Source organism: Zingiber officinale, chromosome 10B (assembly GCF_018446385.1).
Source record: "Zingiber officinale cultivar Zhangliang chromosome 10B, Zo_v1.1, whole genome shotgun sequence".
Taxonomy (NCBI): Eukaryota; Viridiplantae; Streptophyta; class Magnoliopsida; order Zingiberales; family Zingiberaceae; genus Zingiber; species Zingiber officinale.
The window spans coordinates 89,985,324-90,006,957 of record NC_056005.1 but is presented as its reverse complement, the minus strand read 5'-3'; the positions used below and the strand labels follow the sequence as shown (position 1 = coordinate 90,006,957).

Below are 21,634 nucleotides of genomic sequence, written 5' to 3'. Positions count from 1 at the left end.
TATAAAAAACATTAAAAAATAGAAAAACATTAAAAAAATTTAAAAATAAAAAAATTGAAAAAATAAAAAAACTTAAAAAGTTTAAAAATAAAAAACAAAAAATTTTAAAATATAAAAAATAATAAAAATTAAAAATTAAAAGTTTTAAAAAGTAAAAAAATTTAAAAAAATAATAAAATTAAAAAATTAAAAAATTAAAAAATTAAAATTTTTTAAAAATAATATAAATAAAAAATAAAATTTTAAAAAAGTAAAAAAATTAAAAACAAAACAAAAAATGTAAAAAGTAAAAAATCAGAAAAATAAGAAAAATGTATAGTTTAAATAATAATAATAATTATATTATTATTATTATTATTATTATTGATTTTGATAATAATACAGTAAAATATTAAACTAAATCATAACTTGAAAAAGGCACCTAAATGTTTTGAAAGGGGAAATGCAATTTTAATAAATTAGTAGCCCAATGTGAAGTTTTCTCAATTCCATAGATATTTTCCAACAGGAAAATTTTCGCCTCCCCTTTGTTTGGAACCTTATCTGGCGCTCCTTCCTCTGTGTTCTTCTTCGTTGCCTTACTGCAGCAGGTAGCCCCATGACAGCAGCTTCTCCACCTCCTCTCACCCCTCCCCAGTTGCCATTCTCCCCCCGGAGACCTCCTCCCAGGCCCATCTCCAAGGAGCTACACTTCAACCATGACCTCTCAGCCACCAAGAAGCTTCAGGTCCAATCTTCACTGTTTTTCAGTCATATTTACTTGACCTAAAAATTGCATTTTGACAAGGCACGATGCAGGCTGGGGTAGATTTAGTGGCTAATTTGGTTGGAGTTACTTTGGGCCCGAAAGGAAGGAATGTGGTGCTGAGTAACAAATATGGCCCTCCCAAGATTGTTAATGACGGAGAGACTATCCTTAAGGAGGTAACTTAGAGGATAAACCCTGTTTCATTCTATTTTTAAACTTGAATATTTTGATTTGGGCGACCAAATATTGAGTAGAGTTCTTAACTTGATTTCTTCTTCTTTAATTGGAGCTAGACTTTAGAATTTATGTCAGCAGATTGAAAATGCTTTATGTTATGTGTTAGTTTGTTTCTCAGTATAGTTTAGCAGGTCTTGTTCCATTAGGCTTGTGAAATGCTATTGGGATCCATTTTTGTAAAGTTGAATCTGACAATTTAAGCCTTCTAAAGTCGTGTGCATCTCAACTATTTGCAGTCAGCTACATAGGATTTATGCTTGCATTGTTCTGATATCATATCTAGCACATATTTTTCATCTTACAGTTGTGAACCAATAAGCTTGCTTCTCGATAAGGTTTTCGAAGGTTACTATGTGGGTTAGAAGGCCAGGAATTGTTGAACTAGAATTTAATTGCGACAACTTTTCTTTCTTCTGCCTTTAATGGAAAAAAGTTAGAATGTATTTCTTTTTGGTTTGCTGAAGATTGAACTAGAAGATGCAATGGAGAATGTTGGTGTTAAATTGGTAAGACAAGCTGGTGCAAGGACAAATGATATTGCCGGTGATGGCTGCACTACTTCTATTGTTCTTGCTCAAGGTTTGATCTCCGAAGGCAATAAGGTACATAAGAATCTTTTTGCTTTCCTCTTTTTAACTCTCAGTACCTTCATCTCTATGATTAAGTGTTAATACGGTATTGATTAGAACATTATATTTCATCTCTAGTGAACTTTTCATCTCCCCCTCCAATCAAGAACAGGGTTGTGTTCCATGTTCAAATGGCAACAAGAAAGGCTTTCTTTTCCTATAAAGGAAGAAAACAACTAGGAAAGAAAGATAGTGAAAAGCTGACAACAAAAAACTGAAATAGTTATCATCCAACCGTTTCCGTTGATAGAAGAAAAGGAGTGAAAAGTTTAAACTTTATTTGTTAAAGCAACCATAAATCAAAAATAGATTTGAAAAACAAGAGCTTTTTAAGCTCAGATTTGAGCTCTGTTTTCGATCCAATTGGATATAAGAAAAAAAAAAATCAGCCATGTCTTTCCCTCAATTTTTTTTTTTGCTCAAAGAAAATAATGGAAAACAGTATTTCCTTCCTAGTTTCCTTCTTGTAGAAAACACACCCTTAATTTTTGTCAAGAATGTTAATCTTAGTCTATTGCACAACTAGAGCTTGTTTTTCTTTGTCTTATAACTGAAAAAGGCCATTGTCATTGTTGTTAGTCCTTGATGTTGTTGTTGACAGTGACATTGCATTATGTTTAAGGTATTAGCTGCTGGAATGAATCCTGTCCAAATTGCCAGAGGAATTGAACAAACTGCTAAAGTTCTTGTTTCTGAACTCAACTTACTGACAAGAGAGGTATATTCAGTCCTTCACAAAACATTATATTGGTTAGGAGTACTTTGCTTGCAGTTGAAGTTTATATCTATAACTATGTACCTTAATTTTGCAATATAGTATTAAACTATCCTATTAGACAATAATGACGCTTTACTATACCTTTTTGATGATGGAAGAACTTCTAGTTATTGTCATGCAGGTTCAGGATGAAGAAATTGCAAATGTGGCAGCAGTGAGTGCTGGCAATGACTATGCTGTTGGAAATATGATTGCTGAAGCTCTGAGAAGAGTTGGAAGAAAAGGAGTTGTTAGGATTGAAGATGGAAGATGCTCAGAGACCAATTTGAAAATTGTTGAAGGAATGCAGTTTGATCGTGGTTACTTATCGCCTTACTTTGTAACTAACCGTGCAGATATGACAGTGGAGTTCAATGACTGCAAAGTATGGATTTGGGTACTATCATAGTCAATACCTTTCTGAGATAATTAATTTCTGGTTCTCAATGCAGATACTTTTGGTTGACAAAAAGATTACTAATCCGAAGGATATGTTCAGAGTGTTGGATAGTGCGGTCAAAGAGAAATTTCAACTGTTGATAATTGCAGAGGACTTTGAGCCAGAGTCTCTTGCTCTACTTATTAGAAATAAGCTCAAAGGTGTTCTGAAGGCAGCTGCTATCAAAGCTCCTTCTTTTGGAGATCGAAAAAGTGACTACTTAAATGATATTGCTGCCTTGACTGGAGGTACTAGTTAGTGAAATGATAGATTGATGGATAATTATGTTAAAGTGGTTCTCTCTTGATGCCATATTTTGCTATACGTTTCACAATCAACTTCGATATGGGTTCAGGTACTGTGATTAAAGATGAGATGGGATTGACCCTTGAGGAGGCTAGCAAGGAGGTTTTGGGATCTGCTGCCAAAGTAGTAATATCAAAGGACTCGACTTTAATAGTTACCAATGGAAGCACTCAGCATTTGGTGGAAAAGCGGGTTAGCCAGCTTAGAAATCTTTCAGAGGTACATAATTACAAAAACTTGTGCTTCTGCCGTGCAATAAAATTTCAGATTCTCGAGAGTGTTATCTAGTCACTGTCCATAAACAACTTTCTGCCAAACAAATATTTTTCAACTTTGACGTCATTAGTCCAAATAAAAATATGAGAAACTAACAGTAGAATCAATTTGAATGAGGAAGGTACTTTAAACAGCAGCCTCTAACTGCCCTCTATAGCAAGTGCTCATAGATGCAAAATCCTTCTCACCGCAACACAACCTAACACCTTGTATGCAACCAAGAACAACCTCTGCGAGTACTACAGGATAATAACAACAAGAAACACAGGACAACAAACAAGAGTGATGTAACTTGGTTTGACCTAAGCATACATTTGTAAAGACAAACCAAGATGCAATATGGTGTGACCTAAGCTTACATCTATAAAGTGAAAAGATATAGTTTGGTTCAATCTATAGCTTGAATCCATAAAGAGAACCCAAGCCTTTATTATATGATGGAAAAAATGCACAATTTTTTTTTATGTGAGAGGCAACTACTCTATATGGGTCTCCCATTGAACCTAACTAATCGCCTCATAGTTTGTAATTTTCCCTCTGTGTTTAACTTGTTAAAATTTGTTCTTTCTTGCTAGTTGATCAGATGTACTAATTAACTTCAATAAAATTCCAATTTTGACCAATGCATGATTGTGAAGTTGGAGACTTTTATTAGATTAATGTGAACCCCAAGTTAAAGTTATACACAAGGTTTGACATCCTTTGTCAAGGCTCAAAATCTAAATCTTAGCGCAAAATATTCTCTAATCAGCAGTTAATAAGGCCTAACAAATGTCTCACCATCACTGACAAGTCATTTCCCTTAATCATCTCATCAAGCCAAGAGTAGGTCCAATTCAATACCTTTCAGGCTTTTATCAAGATAGCTTTGATAGCTTTAAACCACGAGTCTAAAATTCTTAAGTCCAAGTTAATGTAAATACACATGTAGGCTTTGAACTATTATTACCCCACAACTTCTATGACTAAATTGCAATGTCATGATTGCCGATTGAATTGGTTGATTTTTGTTTTACAGAGTTATCCCTAAAGAAGCTTACCTGATGACATTATTGTAGATTTATCTATCACAAAGATTGACATTCTACTCTTACAGAAGCTTGATGAGTTATGAAATTTGATAAAATTGGAATGCTTCAATGACTAGATGTATAGAAGCAGTTGTAATCTCGGAAGTGCTGGTGCATGAGAATTCCACTAATGTATGTAGTTTTATGCTAGCAAGCAAAAAGAAGTTTTAGTCAGCTCTGGTATTTTATTAATCTTTTAGGTGAAAGTATAGTTTGCTTTATACGACATATTACCTAATTTGCTCCATTTTATATGGAAATTTCTCAGTTTCCTTGAGCAGTAGCTTGTGGAAGAAGTTCTCACACTAACCATCTTCATTTTATCAATTTCTAACTTCCTATCTGTGTATTTATGTTCTCATTTAGTACTCAGAGGAGAAGTTCCAAAAGAAACTATTGAACGAGAGGATAGCAAGACTCTGTAGTGGTATTGCAATTATTCAGGTTTGCAATGATTTAAACATTCTTAACTTAGAAACTTCTGTCACCTGAGATACACAATCTAGTTCTTTTGAAACTACCATTGAACAGGTTCTTACAGGTTGGCGCACAAACGGTGGTTGAATTAAAAGACAAAAAGCTGAGAATTGAAGATGCTCTAAATGCGACAAAGGTCAGTCTTTTTGGAGATAACTGCAGCCCTTATTTACAACCCTTTTTTTTTAAAAAAAAAGGGAGGCTCAAAGCATTGCATTATATTTGGTTCATTTGCTCCATTGCCTTGAACAATTGCTCCCCAACAGTCCATGGCTATGAGATCTGTTTTCTTGATGTGAGTAGTGGTTTTTAGAGAAATGTAGTATAATAATGATAATAAGGGAAAAATACTTGGAAGCATGGTTTTAGACTACTACCCACAACTACGGCTTGATGCATCCTCTTCTTCTTATGCAAGTGCTTGAGGTAAGGGCTGCAACTTTCCCTCCTCTTCCTCATAGCTAGCACTCAAATCCATTACTCACGGATCGTTTCATTTCCTCATTTGTGCCACCAACGTTACCGATACGATTTTATTCTGGAAGGGGATTGAAACCTTGGTTCATGATTTTATTGTTGTTGTCCCTTTGCTCTATTTCCTTACCAATATATTGGAAAACTCATGTAAATATTGATACTCTTTCCAACCTGACATGATGTTTAGATTCATTTTACAGGCAGCTATTGAAGAAGGTGTTGTAGTTGGTGGTGGCTGCACTTTACTAAGATTGTCCACAAAGGTTGATGGCATCAAGGAGTCTCTCGACAACGAAGAGCAGAAGGTAGAGGGCATGTCTTTCTCTTTTTGGTTCCTGGGTAACGAACTTAAACTTTGAATTACAGTATTTGTAAGTTCTGACTCAATTCACATAACTTAGATACTCAAAATCATTCCAAAATAAGTTGATTCCTTTTGATCGATTCATAAAAGTGAAATACTTCTATCTTTAACCGAACTCGATCAAGTCAGTGCATTCAAACTTCATTCCTCTATTATTTCTACAGATTGGAGCTGACATCTTTAAACGGGCCTTGAGTTACCCTGCAAAACTGATAGCAAAAAATGCCGGAGTAAATGGCGATGTTGTCGTCCAAAAGGTATCCAAATCTTGCTATTTCAGTCCATATCGATAGGCATTCCACAAAGTTAGTAAACCATGCTCCTCTTCTTAACAGATATTGTCGAACAGCGATGCGAACTATGGTTACAATGCAGCCAAGAACTGTTATCAGGATTTGGTTGCTGCTGGAATTTTAGATCCATCCAAGGTAATCTTATCGAGTCGATAAAAACATATCGCCTTGTCGCCTCTTTGTCGGTCTCTCGATGCATCACTCATCAGACAGTGTTCTTTAACCTGCTGGAGCAGGTGGTCAGATGCTGTTTGGAGCACGCTGCTTCAGTCGCAAAGGGTTTTCTCACATCTGACCTGGTTGTTGTTGATCGAAAACAAACAGAGACTGCCCCAATGAGAGTTCCGGCGAAAAGGCCACTTCCGATGTCAAAACCGATGCGACCACCACCAATGCCGTCGCCGAATTTGATGCGAATGCCCGGTGCTCGATCCCTTTCTCAGATTTGAAACTCCATTGGCACGTACACTAACAGAATTTAAGAGTTACTCAGCAGTGTTTTCTCTTAAAGCTAGTCACTTAATAATCCAAAGTCAAAGTCAACAAAGTTGACTTTTCTCTCTGTTATGGAGGAAAAGTTTAGATTGACTTTGGAGTTGTCAAAGAATGATTCAAACTCGAAACCTAGTCAACTCTGATCACCTATTATCATGATTCATGTTCATATCTTTGGTTATTCTTATCGCATCTAAATTTAATTATACTTAATAACAATATTTATCTCCTTCCACAAAAAAAGGACAAGGGACCTGGGAGATTATCACCTTTTATTACAATTATACTTGATAACCGCTGAAACTTGTAAAAATAATTAATTCAGCCTAAAAATAAGCCAAGCCTTAATAATATTCATCCAACTTAATTAATTACGTATTAATAAAAATATAACTTTTATCAAAATTGATTTAACGAAAATAATTTGTTTTAATAATAATTAGAAATTGGAACCTTCTGGAATTGGAAATCTACACGTGGCCATTTCGAGAGTTTCAGTATATAATTTCCTTTTTATTATATATATTTATGAGATGTTAAATGATAGACCATTTCCTTTCGACGGCATCCTGCTGCGGTCGGCCTCCTCGGCCTCAGAGTCAGAGATCCCGTCTCTTTGGATCTCGCAGCTTGCTGCTTGGCCGGCCGGGGAGATGGATCTGGTGGAGGGTTTCAGATCATCGAGCTGGGAGCAGGAGTCGTACCCTGCGTACGAGGACTTCCTGGCGCTGCCCTTCTTCGTGCTATTCTTTCCCACCATCAGATTCTTCCTCGATAGGTTCGTCTTGGAGGTGCGTGGTTAGGGCACTTTTGATTGATGTGTCGGCGATGCCTTGGATTTTCCTTGTGTCGAAGTTCGGCGAATTCGCGAAAAGTTTGGATTTGTTTTTCCGTGAATTTGGGATCTTGTTTCATGTGGATAGTATTGGAAATTTTTGATGGCGCTGGATTGAAATGAAATGATCCCAAATAGCGCGTACTTAGCTTTGCTTGAGGCCCGAGAAAGAATCCACCGTCCACCCGATTCAGAAACAAGGTCATCTGAGTGAGTGCACAAATTTGGTGATCTAAACTCCGGCTACAAGAAGGAAGAAGGTTGCTACTCAATAAGGAGAAGAAACTTGTAGGGATTTGTGAATTCTATATTGAATTCAAAATGATCCTTCGCGACCCATATACGGCCCTTCTACAAACGAATCTACAATCCTTGATTGATTTGTGTAATTTGGGTGGCACCCATCCAAGGTTGATCTGGGTCCTTCAGTTGCGTGGACAATCTATAGTTGGTAGTTACGACTCTAGTTTGTTTGGACTCCTGGGTTGGCAAGGTTCATATGAGTCTTCCTTCGGTAGGAACCCTATTCAATGCATGGCAAGCCATTAATAGGACTTCACCTTAATACCCATGTGCTAAGTGAGTACAGGATAACATAATATTAACCATCTCCATTAGAGTTATTTATTTATTTTTGGTCACACCATTTTGTTGAGGTTTAGAAAGGGGTGAAGAGGATTTGTCTGGAGCTAATGCTTACTGAGAGATTCTTATGATAATCTGAGCTCATTGTATTCTTTCTCTTCTCCCCTTTATAAAGCCTCCTTGTATTCATTGAAAAATTGTAAGAGTTTTCTTCATCTCCCGAACTTCTCCGACAAGGAGAAAATATAGAGGGCTCTTTTGGAGTCATCTGTCAAAGGATCATAGACTATGGAGTAGCAGCCTAAGGGCTGCTGAACCATGTAAAAGAGCAAGTGTTAGCTTGATTTATTTTCTATTCAATGGTGTATTAAAATTGTAAACTAACCTTACAGCAAGAGAAGGTCTTAAATGTTCTGGTGGTGGAAAACGTTCAATGAATGTTTGCACCAAATTAAACTGGAAGAGAATCAATAGGAAAACGTCTTAAGGAGTTATATTTGTCCAGGTAATAGTGTGCATTGGACAATCAAAGATATGGTAGTTTAATCTGTTTTCTATAGGTGACGCAGGACATGAAATCAAGGTTGATGTTTGATTAATGGACTCTTCTTGCTCCCTTTTTCAGTTTAACTTGCAATTTTGAATTATCTCAAGAAATTAATTTTTTTCCTGATACATAGACATTAGCTGTGCGGCTTATACCTAAAACAGTGCATGATGAAAGAGAGAGGAAACGAAAAGCCAAAAAATTTAAGGAGTCAGCATGGAAGTTTCTTTACTTCTGTTCAGGAGAGCTTCTGGCCGTTTATGTTACATACAATGAACCATGGTTCACAAATACCAAATACTTTTGGGTCGGACCAGGAGATCAGGTTTGGCCTGATCAAAAAATAAAGTAAGACCTACTATTTCCAGGAAATGAGCTTTCACTTGTATATTTTGTTGGTGTCGTAATTGCATTGAAACCTAAGTGTTGTTTCTTTTTCATCCAGATTAAAACTTAAGGCCGTGTACATGTATGCTGCTGGGTTCTACACATATTCTATTTTTGCTCTCATATTTTGGGAAACAAGAAGATCTGACTTTGGCGTTTCAATGTCTCATCATGTAGCAACTGCAGTTCTGATTGTGCTCTCTTATATTTTCAGGTTGGTTTTTACACTCCATTTTATATTGTTTTGGTGAATAATCTGGTTTTATGGTTTTATCGAGAATGGTTATCATATAGGAGATAAAAACGTGTTAGAGTATATGGTCTATGCTCTTCATATAAACTATTTGTGATATGCTGAAAATTCCAGGATATTAAAGAATTGATTGGCTACTCTAATAGTAGTTTCTATCTAAACTGCCATAATTTGAACATCACATGTTCCACATACTAAGAAGTAAAATTCTACAGGGGATATTTAATTTTTTTGTTTTTTGTTTAAAAAGATTGATTAATTTATGTTTATAACTTTCTTTTCTTCCTAATGCAAAATAGAACCATGGTTTGAAATCTTTATATATTAGTTTGCCCTGTCATACATAGTGATTAACAGAATGCAAATCATATCCTGGTCTAAAATAACAAAAACATGTAGTCTGTATGTAAAAGGCTTCCTTTTACTCTAAATAGTCCAATCACCACTTTTGTTCCTATAGCATTCTCTTTTTAAGGCCTTTCTTCCTTTCTCTTTTTTTGATTCTTTGCATTTAATTAAAAAAAGTAAATATAAATCAAATTGACCATCTTTTTATCTATCTATTGCTAAAAGATATTAAGTTGACTTAGACTAATAAACTTGCTTGATGTGGGTAAATCAATCAAAGATTAGTAGCAACATGCAACTACATATCCATATGTGAGTTTGTACAATGTGATGATGCTCTGAACATTCATATTTAATCATATATGTGATCACATGAAATGCTTTTCCAAAACTGACAGTGTGCTTACTTGTATTAGATCAAATTGTATTATGAGATGATGCTAGTACTTCTGTTTCTTATTCCTTCCAATACTAAATGAAGAGTGCCGAATAAAAAGGTTAAGTATATGAAATTGTTGATGGGTATAGGTCTATAGGATTTTATACTCACTAGCTGGAAACCTTTTGTGCAATTCTTCAAAATGTAAGACTTAAGTAGGTATAGAATAATAAAAAGCCATGAACCCTAATATCTAGTGTTAATTAAGTGGATCTTACCACCCCTTTGAATGTAAGTAAGATCCATCATGAAGCTATTGTCATAGTTTTATGCTAGTTGTGGCGATCAAACTGACCTCCCACTTGAATGCCAGTATGATTTTAGTTGCTGTGCATTGCCTTTTTTATAGGTTGATCAGTCTTCGTTCTAGTAATAAAGAATTTCCCCATAGAAATTAAATGGATATTGCAAGAAGGTTTGGGAGTACAAGGTAGCAAAAGTCTGTAGAAACTCCTGAGGCTAGATTACTACTTCACAAAGTTGAGTATATGGTAGCAACGTTATGTAGTTTTATTTATGATCTGTAACCAAACTCTGATAACTAATTGGCTTGAAATGATAATGTTTCTAAAACTAATATTAACTGCTAAGCAAGTCTTTTGACTGCTTCTTTAAGATTATGATTCTTTATTAATTTTCTCTTTGTATTGGAGCAGATTTGCTCGGGTTGGTTCAATTGTTTTGGCTCTACATGATGCAAGTGATGTGTTTTTGGAGGTGGGAAAGATGTCCAAGTATACTGGAACAGAATGGCTTGCTAATATTTCTTTTCTTATGTTTGTTGCATCATGGGTTATACTTCGTCTTACATACTTTCCATTCTGGATCCTCCGAAGCACAAGGTAAGTGTCACATTTCTCTTACACATTTCTATTGGAGTAGTACCTTGTGACACTTGACAGTTCTAAGATACATAAGTAGTCTTTACTACTGTTTTGCAACGCCATTATATGTTCTTTATGTTATGGATCAAATGTGCGTATTGATTTCCATATTCCTAGAGAAACAGGTGAGCTTTTGTGGATTATTTTTACAGCTGTTATCTTAGTGGCAGTCCTTGTTCCAACTCGAGGACTGTTATGCCAAGCTTCTATTTAGAGTGCTAACCTTTTTGCCTTTTTGAGCGGTTCATGTTAAGTTACTTTTGATCTCAAAAGAAATTTGAAGCTTACTTACAAAGCATAGAAAAACACAGGATTGCAGAAAATTTTGGCATTACTGTGTCAACTATTGCCCTAGCCATAAGTTGCTTTTACATGCTCAGTTATCTTGAACTGTAATAGGAAAAAAAAAATCTATATTTTCTTCCTAATTTGTTGCTTATTCACTAGAATGTTTCATCCAGTCATGTATTTTTAAGATTTACCCTAGTGAATTATTTGCCTTATATCTCAACAGCTATGAAGTCGTCCTGACCTTGGACAAGGCAAAGCACAAATTTGAAGGACCCATATATTATTATGTATTCAACACTCTGCTCTTCTCGCTGCTTGTTCTTCACATATATTGGTGGGTTTTAATGTACCGAATGCTTGTAAAACAAATCCAGGCTAGAGGTCAAGTTGGTGATGACGTCCGATCAGGTAATTCCTCCATCATGTGTTTTGGTATATCAAATTTTATACTGTGTGAATGGAAGGATATGAACATATTGCAGTATCTACTTTTCAAACTGCATCAGTAGTTAATAGCATCCATTGTGCCGTTCTGATTTTTTTGGATCCTGTCTTTCAGATTCAGAAGGGGAAGAGGAACATGAAGATTGATCGGGAATATCTCCTTGCTAGTGTTTACATGATTCTGTAGCATTCTTTTTGCATATCGATTTCTACCTCGCACTATTGTGCCAGCGACAATTTATATGGTTGGCTTGCAATTTGCAAATTCCAGAGAGATCAGCCATTTCTCTATTTTCAGGTTAATTTGCAATTAAGCTTCACTAAATGGAAAGAAAAAAAAAATGAACATTTTCAGCGCACTTCAGCTCTAGTTTGGTGAGTAGTTGCTATTCGACTAGAAGGAATCCTTGTCGATTGTGTATGCAAACGGTGGAGGCTTATTGCGATTCTGTGGTGCTTATGGATGGCCATGTGCTTCATTGCAACAAGTTGTTTTTTTTTTCTTTTAATTTTAGCTAGAGCTAGTAGTTCATATTCTATTATCTGGCTTTTTTTAAAAAACTTGGCGGCAACAATTTTAGGGTGTGTATTAAAACTAGACTTTTAATAACTTTTAATGATTCTTCTAAACTTTAAAAGTCTACCGGTATTGAAACTAGACTGTTATAAATTCTATATACTGCTATTCAAAATAGATTTTCATTGAATAGTTTTTCAAAGAGTTATAAAAAATTATGTGATATTTAAATTTGACTTTTAAAAATTCTATAAAAGTTTAGAGGTATCTAAAATTATAATAGATTTTTAAGGATTCTTAGAAATTTTTTTAGTATAAATTTCAATGCTTATGGTATAAATTTTAATGCCTTGGGTATTACTATAAAAAGTAAAAAATTATCTTCCATTTAATCTAGAGATTTTGATCGATTTTAATAACATTAAATTCTCTCAAGAAGGTTCTAGGGTTGTCTATTTTCATGATAAAAAAATTCTCTTTCAAATGTATGATTGGTATTTCCTTTATTTCATAACGATGGGTACTGTTATATATCTGGTTACTGTCTTTATCACTATTCCTAACTATTAGTATATATTTTTTTCGACTCTATAGGTCAACATAAGTAGATATTGAATTATTATATGAATAGTGGAGCAAAATTTTTTATTTGATTTCATTTTTTAAGGGTGAATTCATTTTTTTATTTTACGGAGCATATGTATGGAAAATTGATCGTAGAATTTGTTATACCTCTAACAACTATTATTATATGAATAGTGGAGCAGAATTTTTTTGTTTGATTTCATTTTTTTAGTGGTGTTCGATTTTATTTTTTATTTTATGGAGCACAATTTGTGTATGAAAAATTATTCGTAGAAATTTCGTATAAAATATTCTTCTTTTGTGATTCATAGGTGTTTGTTTTTGTACCATTCTAACTCAAAATCGACTCTGAAATGTTGTTGGCTTTGGATTTATGTAATTTGAAAAAATGGAGTAGCTGCTCTATGTTTTGCAGTTTCCAATATTCATTTTAGCAAAGAACAAAGGATCAAGGAAGATATCAATTATTTGTCAATTTTTAATTATACTATGAAGGTAGAAGTCAACACATGATCATATATTTTTGTACATGATGGCTTGCTTTTATAAACATGTGCAAATATGTAATCGAGAATGGTATAACTTTTGAGGCATTATGGAGAGCATAAATAAAATAGTATTTTATTTTCATTAAAGGAGTAAATGAAAAACTTCATGTAATTTAATAGTGAAATTGATAAATTAAGAAGCATTTGATTGTTAAAGTTTTTTTTCTTTTTAATTGGCCGCATAAGGTAAACTTTTATTATAAAACAACAAAGAATATTATCATATATGTGCTTATCCACTATTTTTCTATCTTATGCATACTAAAGAAGTACTATCAATGGCAGATTCACAAGCAAAATATAATATATGGACTACTGAGGACAGCAATGAATTATTAAAACTTACGGTTAATGCTGCAATGCGAGGATGGCGTGATTGGAATAGTGTGTTGAACAAAAGAACAATGGAAATAAAAATACTTCTCACTCTTAATGCAAAACTTCGGTGCGAAAAGACTTTGGTACAATATCAAAGTTGTTTGAAGTGGTTCAAACAATGATATAACAACTACTGTAAGCTTATACATCATAATTCTGGGTTTGGATGGGATTCTATGACAAAGAAATTCACGGCTAATGATGAAGTATGGGAGGATTATTTTAAGGTTAGAATAATAAACTGTATATTTACAAATTGTATATTTATAATTAGAATTTGAATTACAATTATGATTTTTGTTCTTTGGCATCTCACCCTAATCATGAACATTATCGGATTGATACTTTTGAGGATTGTGAAGACTTAAGACTTGTAGTTGGGAATGGAATTGATATAGGAAAATACACAATTGGACTAGGAGATAACACTGATGCGAGAACCTTTGAGACAGAAGAAAATGGGAGTACCAACTTATTAGATGATTACGTTTTTGACTACAACAGTGGTGAATTCATACAAAGCAATAGGCAAGAATCTTCATATCAACCTCTATTTCCCGTGGACCTTGCTTCACCATTACCATCTCAACCTATGAGTTCAGAGTTTCCACAAGCAACTAGAAAACGAGATAGGACCAAATTTGAAGCAAAATCAAGCACTTCAAAGAATATAGACCCAAATGTTTTAAATAGGCTCTCTTACACCATTGAGAAAGTAGCTTCTAAGATTGAATTAGTTGGCGTTGCAGATGATAATTGTTGGGATGCTATAAAAGAAGTCCCAAACTTGGATAATCGTACTCATTACAAGGCGCTTGACTGGCTCAATACCAGAGCAAAGAAGGTGACTTTCTTGAAAATAACAATTGAAGAGCGTTTGGAGTGGATAGATTTTAAAATGAGTGAATGAGTAGTTTTTTGGGGCATAAATTAGTAATTAATGTTAGAATTTTTTATTTATAGTATTTTGAATTGTTTTCTAATTATTGAACTAGTAGCGAATTATTAGCTCTTGAATTCTTTCTAGTTCTACAAGTTATGGATTGTTTATTGAACACATCTTTATTTTGGTTTTACATGATATGTTTTTTCATGAATTCGTAGATGTTCTTTCATTTTAATTGCTTGTTTAATGTCAGACATTTAAATGTCAAATATCAATATGCATGAAGTAGATGAACAAATGAAAGAAGAAGAATTGCAAGAAGAGTTGCATGAAACCATTGAGTATTTGTTGATGGAAATTTCCAAGACCCTCTATGTGCTATATCAGTATATAGCTAACATACAGGACGAATGTGTTCATCGCCCCTTTAATAGTCAACCAATAAGTAAAAGCGGATATGATTATATTCATAGAATATTAAAAGAGAATCCAATAAACTTTCAATAAATTTATAGAATGTACCCCTGACATATTTTAAAAATTATGCAAGATCCTTAGAGAAAGAACCTCCTTACAAGATACAAGACACATCTGCGTTGAAGAAATGCTTGCCATGTTTTTACTTGTTGTTGGTCATAATACTCGGTATTGGTTGATTCGTAAAACATTTGGTCGATCATATTACAATACTAGCCAAAAGTTCAACAAGGTGTTGAAAGTATTGAAGAGCATTGTAGTAGATATGATGGTCAAACCTTGACGTGCAATGCCAGAAAAAATAAGAGAGAGTATAAGATTTTACCCTTACTTTAAAATAAGTATGAAATTCTTCTTCTTCTTCTTCTCTTCTTATTATTATTATTATTATTATTATTATTATTATTATTATTATTATTGGCGATGGTGGTGGTTATGTTATTGTTGTTGTAGGATTATATTGGAGCCATTGATGGCACTCACATTCCAGCTATGGTGTCTGGGCAAGATAATAATAATTATTTTAACCATCATGGAGAAATTTCTCAAAATATTTTAGCATTTTGTAATTTTGATTTAAAATTTATATATGTACTCAGTAGGTGGAAGGGGTTTACCCATTATTCACTTGTGTTGACAGATGCTTTATCAAGAAATAATAAGCTTAAAGTGCTCGGAGGCATTTTTTTTGTTCTATATGTTTCTTAGCTATTTATATTTTTGTAATTTTAAAGAATATATATGTTACTCACGGGTTACTTGATACTATAAATATGGTTTGATAGATAAATATTTTTTAGTGGATGGTGAGTACACAAATCGACGTCAATTCTTAGCCCCTTTTCGAGATGTATGTTATCATCTTCAAGAATTCACTGGTCAAGGTTGTGACCCTAAAAATGCAAAAGAGTTGTTCAATCTTCGTCATACTTCTTTGAGGAACACTATTGAGATGATATTTGGTATATTTAAATCGTGGTTCAAAATATTCAAAATAACTCCGTCATTTCCATATACAACACAAGTAGAGCTTGTATTAGCTTGTGTCGGATTATACAATTTTCTTCACAGGGAGTATTATTCTGATGAATTTTTAATCGAACTAAATAATGAAGTTCCATCATCTTCATCAGAACAAGTTTATGAAGATGACAACTTTGATCAATTATTTACTCAAGAACAACAACGAGCGAATGCTAACTCATGAAGAGAGAGAGAGTATAGTCAATCAAATGTGGAGTGACATTTGTAGTCAATCATGTTGTCAATAACAATTTGGTTTTTTCTATACCAGACTAATGAAAAAATATTAAATTTTCTCAATATTTAAATAATTATTTATCTAATTTTGGTATGTATTATTAAAAAATATTGATTAATTAATTATATACGTTAAATTGATTTGAAGAATTGAAATTTGATTTTAATAAATTGAATAGTGATTCATTCGTAGTTTTTTTTAAAAATTAAAGTGAAGCTAAGAAGAATTTATTTATACAAATAAATAATAAAAAAATTGAAGATGTTATCGTTTAGTAATTAATTCAAAGAGATCAATAAAAAATAATATAATTACAGAATACATGAAACTCTATGAGAAATATTACAAATATCTATAAAAATCTTATAAAAAAAGTCAACTATACAAAAAAAATCTATCATTTTTTATAAAAAGTCATTAGAAATCTAGAATCAATACACCCCCTTACTCTTTCTCATTTTATTTTGTTTTTTAAACTAGAATCCAATTTAGCAAATCTGGTCTAACTCTTTATATAACTTAAAAAAAAAAAAAAAAAAAAAAAAAGCGAAGCATTCAACTTTATATATAATATCACAAAAAACAAAAAGTACTGAGGAAACAACCCTTAACTAATCCATTACAAAAAGGCACACTAGCCACTCAATTTGCTCATATTTCTCCAATCCGATCTCATCTGAAGGAGACCAAACAACTACAATCTGCTGTGATGCTGCGCTGTTTCAGGTGTTGCGGTGCAAAGAACGAGCAGCCGGCTGATCATGGTGGAAGGTGGCGAAGCAAGAGCAAAAGCAACGATGAAATCCTGACAGATGCCAGCACCTTCTCCGTGAAAGAGCAACAGAGGAACCTGGAGAAGGCGCTGGAGGAGGAGAAGAAGGCAAGCAGGGAGGCGAAGAAGGTCGTCGAGTGGGTAAAGCAGCAGTCTGCAAGGATGGAGGCTTTGGAGTAGTAGTAGTCTCATCATCTGGATGCATATCTGTTCTTTTCCATCTTTAAATCGGTCGAGAGATTAATTGTTTCTCTTAGATGAATAATGTTTTTAGGTACCCCAAAAAAAGCTGCAGAATAATACTACAGAAGATCAGCCTAAAAGATTTCATAATTACCTAAAAATTGTGAGAATGAAGATCCAACGCAAAAGAAGTAGAGTTTAATGCATGTTCAACGTGTTGGAAATCTAGCAAAAACTAAGAAGAGCAAAATCGCTATGCTTTAATTTAGAAGGTGGTGTTCGACTAGTGTTTTTATTTCTATTTGACGGAGCCGGTCGACTAGACTAGTGAGTCAATTTATATATATGATCCGGTCCAAGATTAAGAGATGAGTAAATTTTTTGAAGTATTCGTGTTTGAGCCCTTTTCACTATAAAAAAAAATCCATCATTAGCCACAGAAGTATAATTTCATTGTTAATTTAGCATCAGAATTATATATCCATCGCCAATTAATTCAGTCGACATATCTGATGTTAATAATAAAAAAAATAGTTAATATGGAGAGATTAGCAATAGAATTTATATTTCTATCGTTAACGTTAGCAACGGGATTATATGTCCATTGATAAGTTATATTATTAGGGATTCTGATAGGGATTTTTTTTTCCTATTTCATCCCTCTATTTAGCGACGAAATTAAGGTTCCATCGCTAATGCTGAATCAAATTAGGGTTCTTGGAAATTTTTTCCTCTCTCATGCTCACTCTTCTTCCAATCGATCTCCGAAGTCCTCCTCGACACATACACGATCTCCTCTCTGGCACCTAGATAATCAAACTCCCCCTCCCCTCTCCCATCCCATCTTCGACTGCGACTTCGAGCAAGTGGTCCTGTGCTTGAGATGCTGCCGCAACCAGCCTTGCGGTGTGCTTGCGAGGTTGTAGCGAGCTCGTCACGACTAGCCTTGCGTTGTGCTCACAACCTTAGCCCTGGTCACGACCAAGCTAGCGACCCCCTAGCTACGATCTTGGCAAGCTGCGACCAAGCTGCTCATAGGCCCCCCCCCCTGACTACAAGCTTGGTAGGCCATGGACAAGCTGCTCGTGCACCCCTTTGCTACGAGCTTGGCTGGTTGTGACCAAGGTGCTCACGGCCCCCTTGGCCACGAGCTTAGTCAACCTCAACTTGGCCGACTGCTAGCTCAGTGTGTTGCCTGATCGAGCTCGGGGTAGGGCTCATCGAGCTTGACCGCAGGCTCAACGAGCTTGGGTTGTGACCTCAACTAGGCCTGTTTGTTAGCTTGGTCATCTGCGAGTTTGGCTAGTCATGAGGTCACCTCGGCTACGAGTTTGGCCAGCCGTGAGCCGTGAGCTCACATCAACTATGAGTTTGGCCAATCGTGAGCTCGCCTCGGTCGCAAGCTTGGCTAGCCAAGAGCTTGGTATTCGTCAGGTGGGCATGAAACTCTAGAAATGATTGTTGTTTGTAAACACACTTTTATTTTATTGTTGATTTTATAATGTTGTTTGTGTAGGGTTGTAACGCCCGAAAATTCTCAAACTTGCATTAGAATTATTCTATGATTTTTCTGGAATTTTTAGATATTTTTCCGGAATTTTCCGAGTAGCGAAAGTAGCAAAAATAATTAGAAGAATAAAAAGGCTTAAGCGGGAATCAAACCCGGGACCTCTCGGGTCCGCTAAACCTTTAGTTAGCCTTAGTAACCGGTGAACCCAGCAGGGCCGTGCTGAAAGAAAGAGGAACCAATTATATTTATATTAGAGTTTGGTTCAATAATCCACTTAATATAAATAGGAAACTTAAAGAGGGTTTGGTTTATTTTATTTTGGTTCGGCACATCCTTCCCCACCGAAACCCTCTCACGCCACCTCTCCCTTTTCTTCCTCCTTCTTTCGGCGCCACACCAAGGAAGACCTAGGGTTCTTTCTCTAGGGCCCCAAGGACACTTCCCGGCGACGATTTCGACACAAGGGCGCACTTCTTCGCGAGAGGAACGCGAGGACGTAAGCGGTTCGTCGAAAGGAGCAGTTTTTCCGGAAAACCTAGCGGATAGAATCGTAAGAAAAACCTTGCGATTGAGGTAAGAAACCCCTCACCTGCAGTATAATTGCTCTCGCTTGTTAGTTTTGGCGTTAGTTCAGTAGTTCTACAGTTTTCAGTTTTAGGGTGTGCTTTTAGTGCACACCAAGCATTCGGTAGAATGCCCAGTTCGTAGGATGCACCAGTAGGCGTCCTAACAGCATGTAAAATGTATTAGAAATATTTTATTCAGCTTATTATCAGTTATTACAGCTATATGGATCAGATATCCATTGGGTGGGCTCCCACAGTAGCCTCTAGGTTCAGATAACCTAGCTCTAGGTTCAGATAACCTAGAACAGCAAAGTAAAATAAAACAGTATTCAGTATTTTACTTTTATTCTTGGATCAGATATCCATGGGCTGGACTCCCACAGTCGCCCCTAGGTTCAGATAACCTAGTAATCCTGCTGGATTCGAACTTGCAATCCGGGTCTCGTAGGGAAGCGCGCACAGTAAGTACAGTTGCCAGGGCCCAAGAAGCATGTTTAGTATTTTCATCTATTATTATATATAGTTTTCCAAATATGTAATCAGTGGTGGAAACACTAACTTAGTTTCAGTTACAGTTAATTACCTCAGTTAAGTTTCATGATTTGAGTTCATGACCAGTTAGATGTATATGCATGACCAGTTCAGTATTCATGCTTAGTTTCATATACAGTATGCTATGCTCAGCTTGTTTGTATGCCATGATCAGTTCAGTACATGTTTGTATGTCATGCCATGTTGCCATGCTCAGTTCAGTTTTCAAACCGCATGTTTTAAAAACATAATCGCATCGTTGCATGTTTTTGTGAGGTAGATGGTTTCTTACTAAGCTTCTTAGCTTACAGATGCTACTTTTCTTATACTGCAGATACCGGTAAAAGGAAAGTGGACTAGCAGAGGCTGGAGGGTGATGCTACGATGATGTGTGTGTGCAAGGGGTCTGGAATAAAGATCCTTGGGATCTATACGCTTTTATTTCAGTTTTAGTACTTAACATGTCTACTTTTATGACTTAGTCTTGTTACTAGGTATTATAGCTTAGTAAACTATGTCCTGTTTAGTTTATCATGTTTAGAACGTTAGTATTTACATGCTAGAGTGTTTTTCATGTATCTAGAGCTTGTGTATGTGATTTTTGGCACGAACCAATGCTGGAAATCAGAAATTCTGATTTTGTTCAGACTATCAGAACCTGGATCGGTCAGCAGACCGATCCAGTGCCATTCCTTTTCCTGGATCGGTCAGCCGACCGATCCAGATGGATACAGTAGCCTATTGTATCTCTCTGGATCGGTCAGCCGACCGATCCAGTATCGAACAGAAGGCATCCCAGCGTCTCCAGGTGCCTGGATCGGTCTGCAGACCGATCCAGACACACCTGGATCGGTCTTGCCGACCGATCCAGCCTCTGCTGGATCGGTCCGTAGACCGATCCAGCAGGGCACGGAAGCAGGGCAAGTTTGATCGATCCATGGATCGAACAACAGCTAGCTGGGAAGTTAGTTTTGAGTTCTAGCTCAGATGGGAGGTCAAGTATCCTCCTCAGCACATATACCTCAACGGAAAGGGTCTTGAACCCTTCCTTATAACAGCATGGGTGTACCAGTTGTCAGTTTAATAGAGTCAGTTAGTGAAATTTTGTTTTACCTAGTTTCCGCACAGTACAGCACAGTAGCTTCAGTAGTTAATGTAGCGTTCCGGCTCACAGCTTAGTACCTAGGAATTGGATCGTTACAGAGTGGTATCAGAGCAAGTTCCTTACCTCCTACACACACATCAGCATTGTGTCTACAGCTTCCAAGTAAGAACATCTCTCACTCAGTTTTGTTTTCAGCTTTCATATCAGTTATATGTGCTTTCATGTTTGCTCTCATGTTGGTAGTTAATTAATTCATGTTTATAGTGATAGTATTTAACATGTTACCAGTAGTTAACTATAACATGATAACCTAGTTATATATATGTGTTATCTGCTATTTAGAAAATGGTACGAGGACGTCCAGCTAAGAAAGCATCAGCGGCTGAGCCCCAGCATGAGGCAGGCAGTTCAGTGCCTCCCCCAGACCTTACAGCACTAGTGCCTCAGCTACAGCATCAGTTAGCTGAACAGCAGCAGGAGATAGCCTCCTTAAAGGCTAACCAGCAAACTACTCCCCCAGTCACTCCAGTACCGAACCTCACAACTCCAGTAATCACAGAGGTTGTACCAGCTCAGCCTGCAGTACCAGTCCCAGTAGCCCCAGTAGCAGGGGCTAAGTGAGAAGCTTACCTTATCCCGTGGCAGAGAATTAAGTCCGAGAACTTCTCAAGCACCAGCGAACCATGGGATGCTCAGGCATGGTTTAAAACACTGGAAAGCACGATGGAGCTTTT

The 21,634-nt window shown here is 35.7% G+C and overlaps 3 protein-coding genes across 5 annotated transcripts; all 3 read left to right on the top strand.

Annotated features, from left to right (window-relative positions):
- Nucleotides 1–514: 514 nt before the first annotated feature.
- Nucleotides 515–8,883, top strand: LOC122030605 (ruBisCO large subunit-binding protein subunit beta, chloroplastic-like). Of its 3 annotated transcripts, none has more exons than XM_042589813.1 (14): nucleotides 515–727; nucleotides 799–924; nucleotides 1,450–1,587; nucleotides 2,237–2,332; nucleotides 2,514–2,756; nucleotides 2,824–3,058; nucleotides 3,166–3,335; nucleotides 4,829–4,906; nucleotides 5,004–5,075; nucleotides 5,617–5,721; nucleotides 5,945–6,037; nucleotides 6,116–6,208; nucleotides 6,283–6,532; nucleotides 8,669–8,883. In XM_042589813.1, the coding sequence occupies exons 1-13, from the start codon at nucleotides 599–601 to the stop codon at nucleotides 6,520–6,522; spliced, it is 1,818 nt and encodes a 605-aa protein (XP_042445747.1). In that variant the 5' UTR covers nucleotides 515–598; the 3' UTR covers nucleotides 6,523–6,532; nucleotides 8,669–8,883. The 3 variants fall into 3 exon arrangements, 2 of the variants coding, with proteins under 2 accessions (XP_042445747.1, XP_042445748.1); XM_042589814.1 differs by having other exon boundaries at nucleotides 516–727; nucleotides 6,310–6,532; XR_006125492.1 differs by lacking the exons at nucleotides 6,116–6,208; nucleotides 6,283–6,532; nucleotides 8,669–8,883 and having other exon boundaries at nucleotides 516–727; nucleotides 5,604–5,721; nucleotides 5,945–5,996.
- Nucleotides 7,102–11,940, top strand: LOC122030606 (ASC1-like protein 1). The gene is made up of 6 exons (XM_042589815.1): nucleotides 7,102–7,359; nucleotides 8,669–8,883; nucleotides 8,981–9,136; nucleotides 10,619–10,804; nucleotides 11,361–11,545; nucleotides 11,697–11,940. Exons 1-6 carry the CDS (start codon nucleotides 7,102–7,104, stop codon nucleotides 11,726–11,728), a joined length of 1,032 nt encoding a protein of 343 aa, XP_042445749.1. The 3' UTR covers nucleotides 11,729–11,940.
- A 4,906-nt stretch (nucleotides 11,941–16,846) lies between these two features.
- Nucleotides 16,847–17,394, top strand: LOC122030197. Its single transcript, XM_042589372.1, has one exon. It carries the CDS (start codon nucleotides 16,943–16,945, stop codon nucleotides 17,183–17,185), a length of 243 nt encoding a protein of 80 aa, XP_042445306.1. The 5' UTR covers nucleotides 16,847–16,942; the 3' UTR covers nucleotides 17,186–17,394.
- Nucleotides 17,395–21,634: the final 4,240 nt, after the last annotated feature.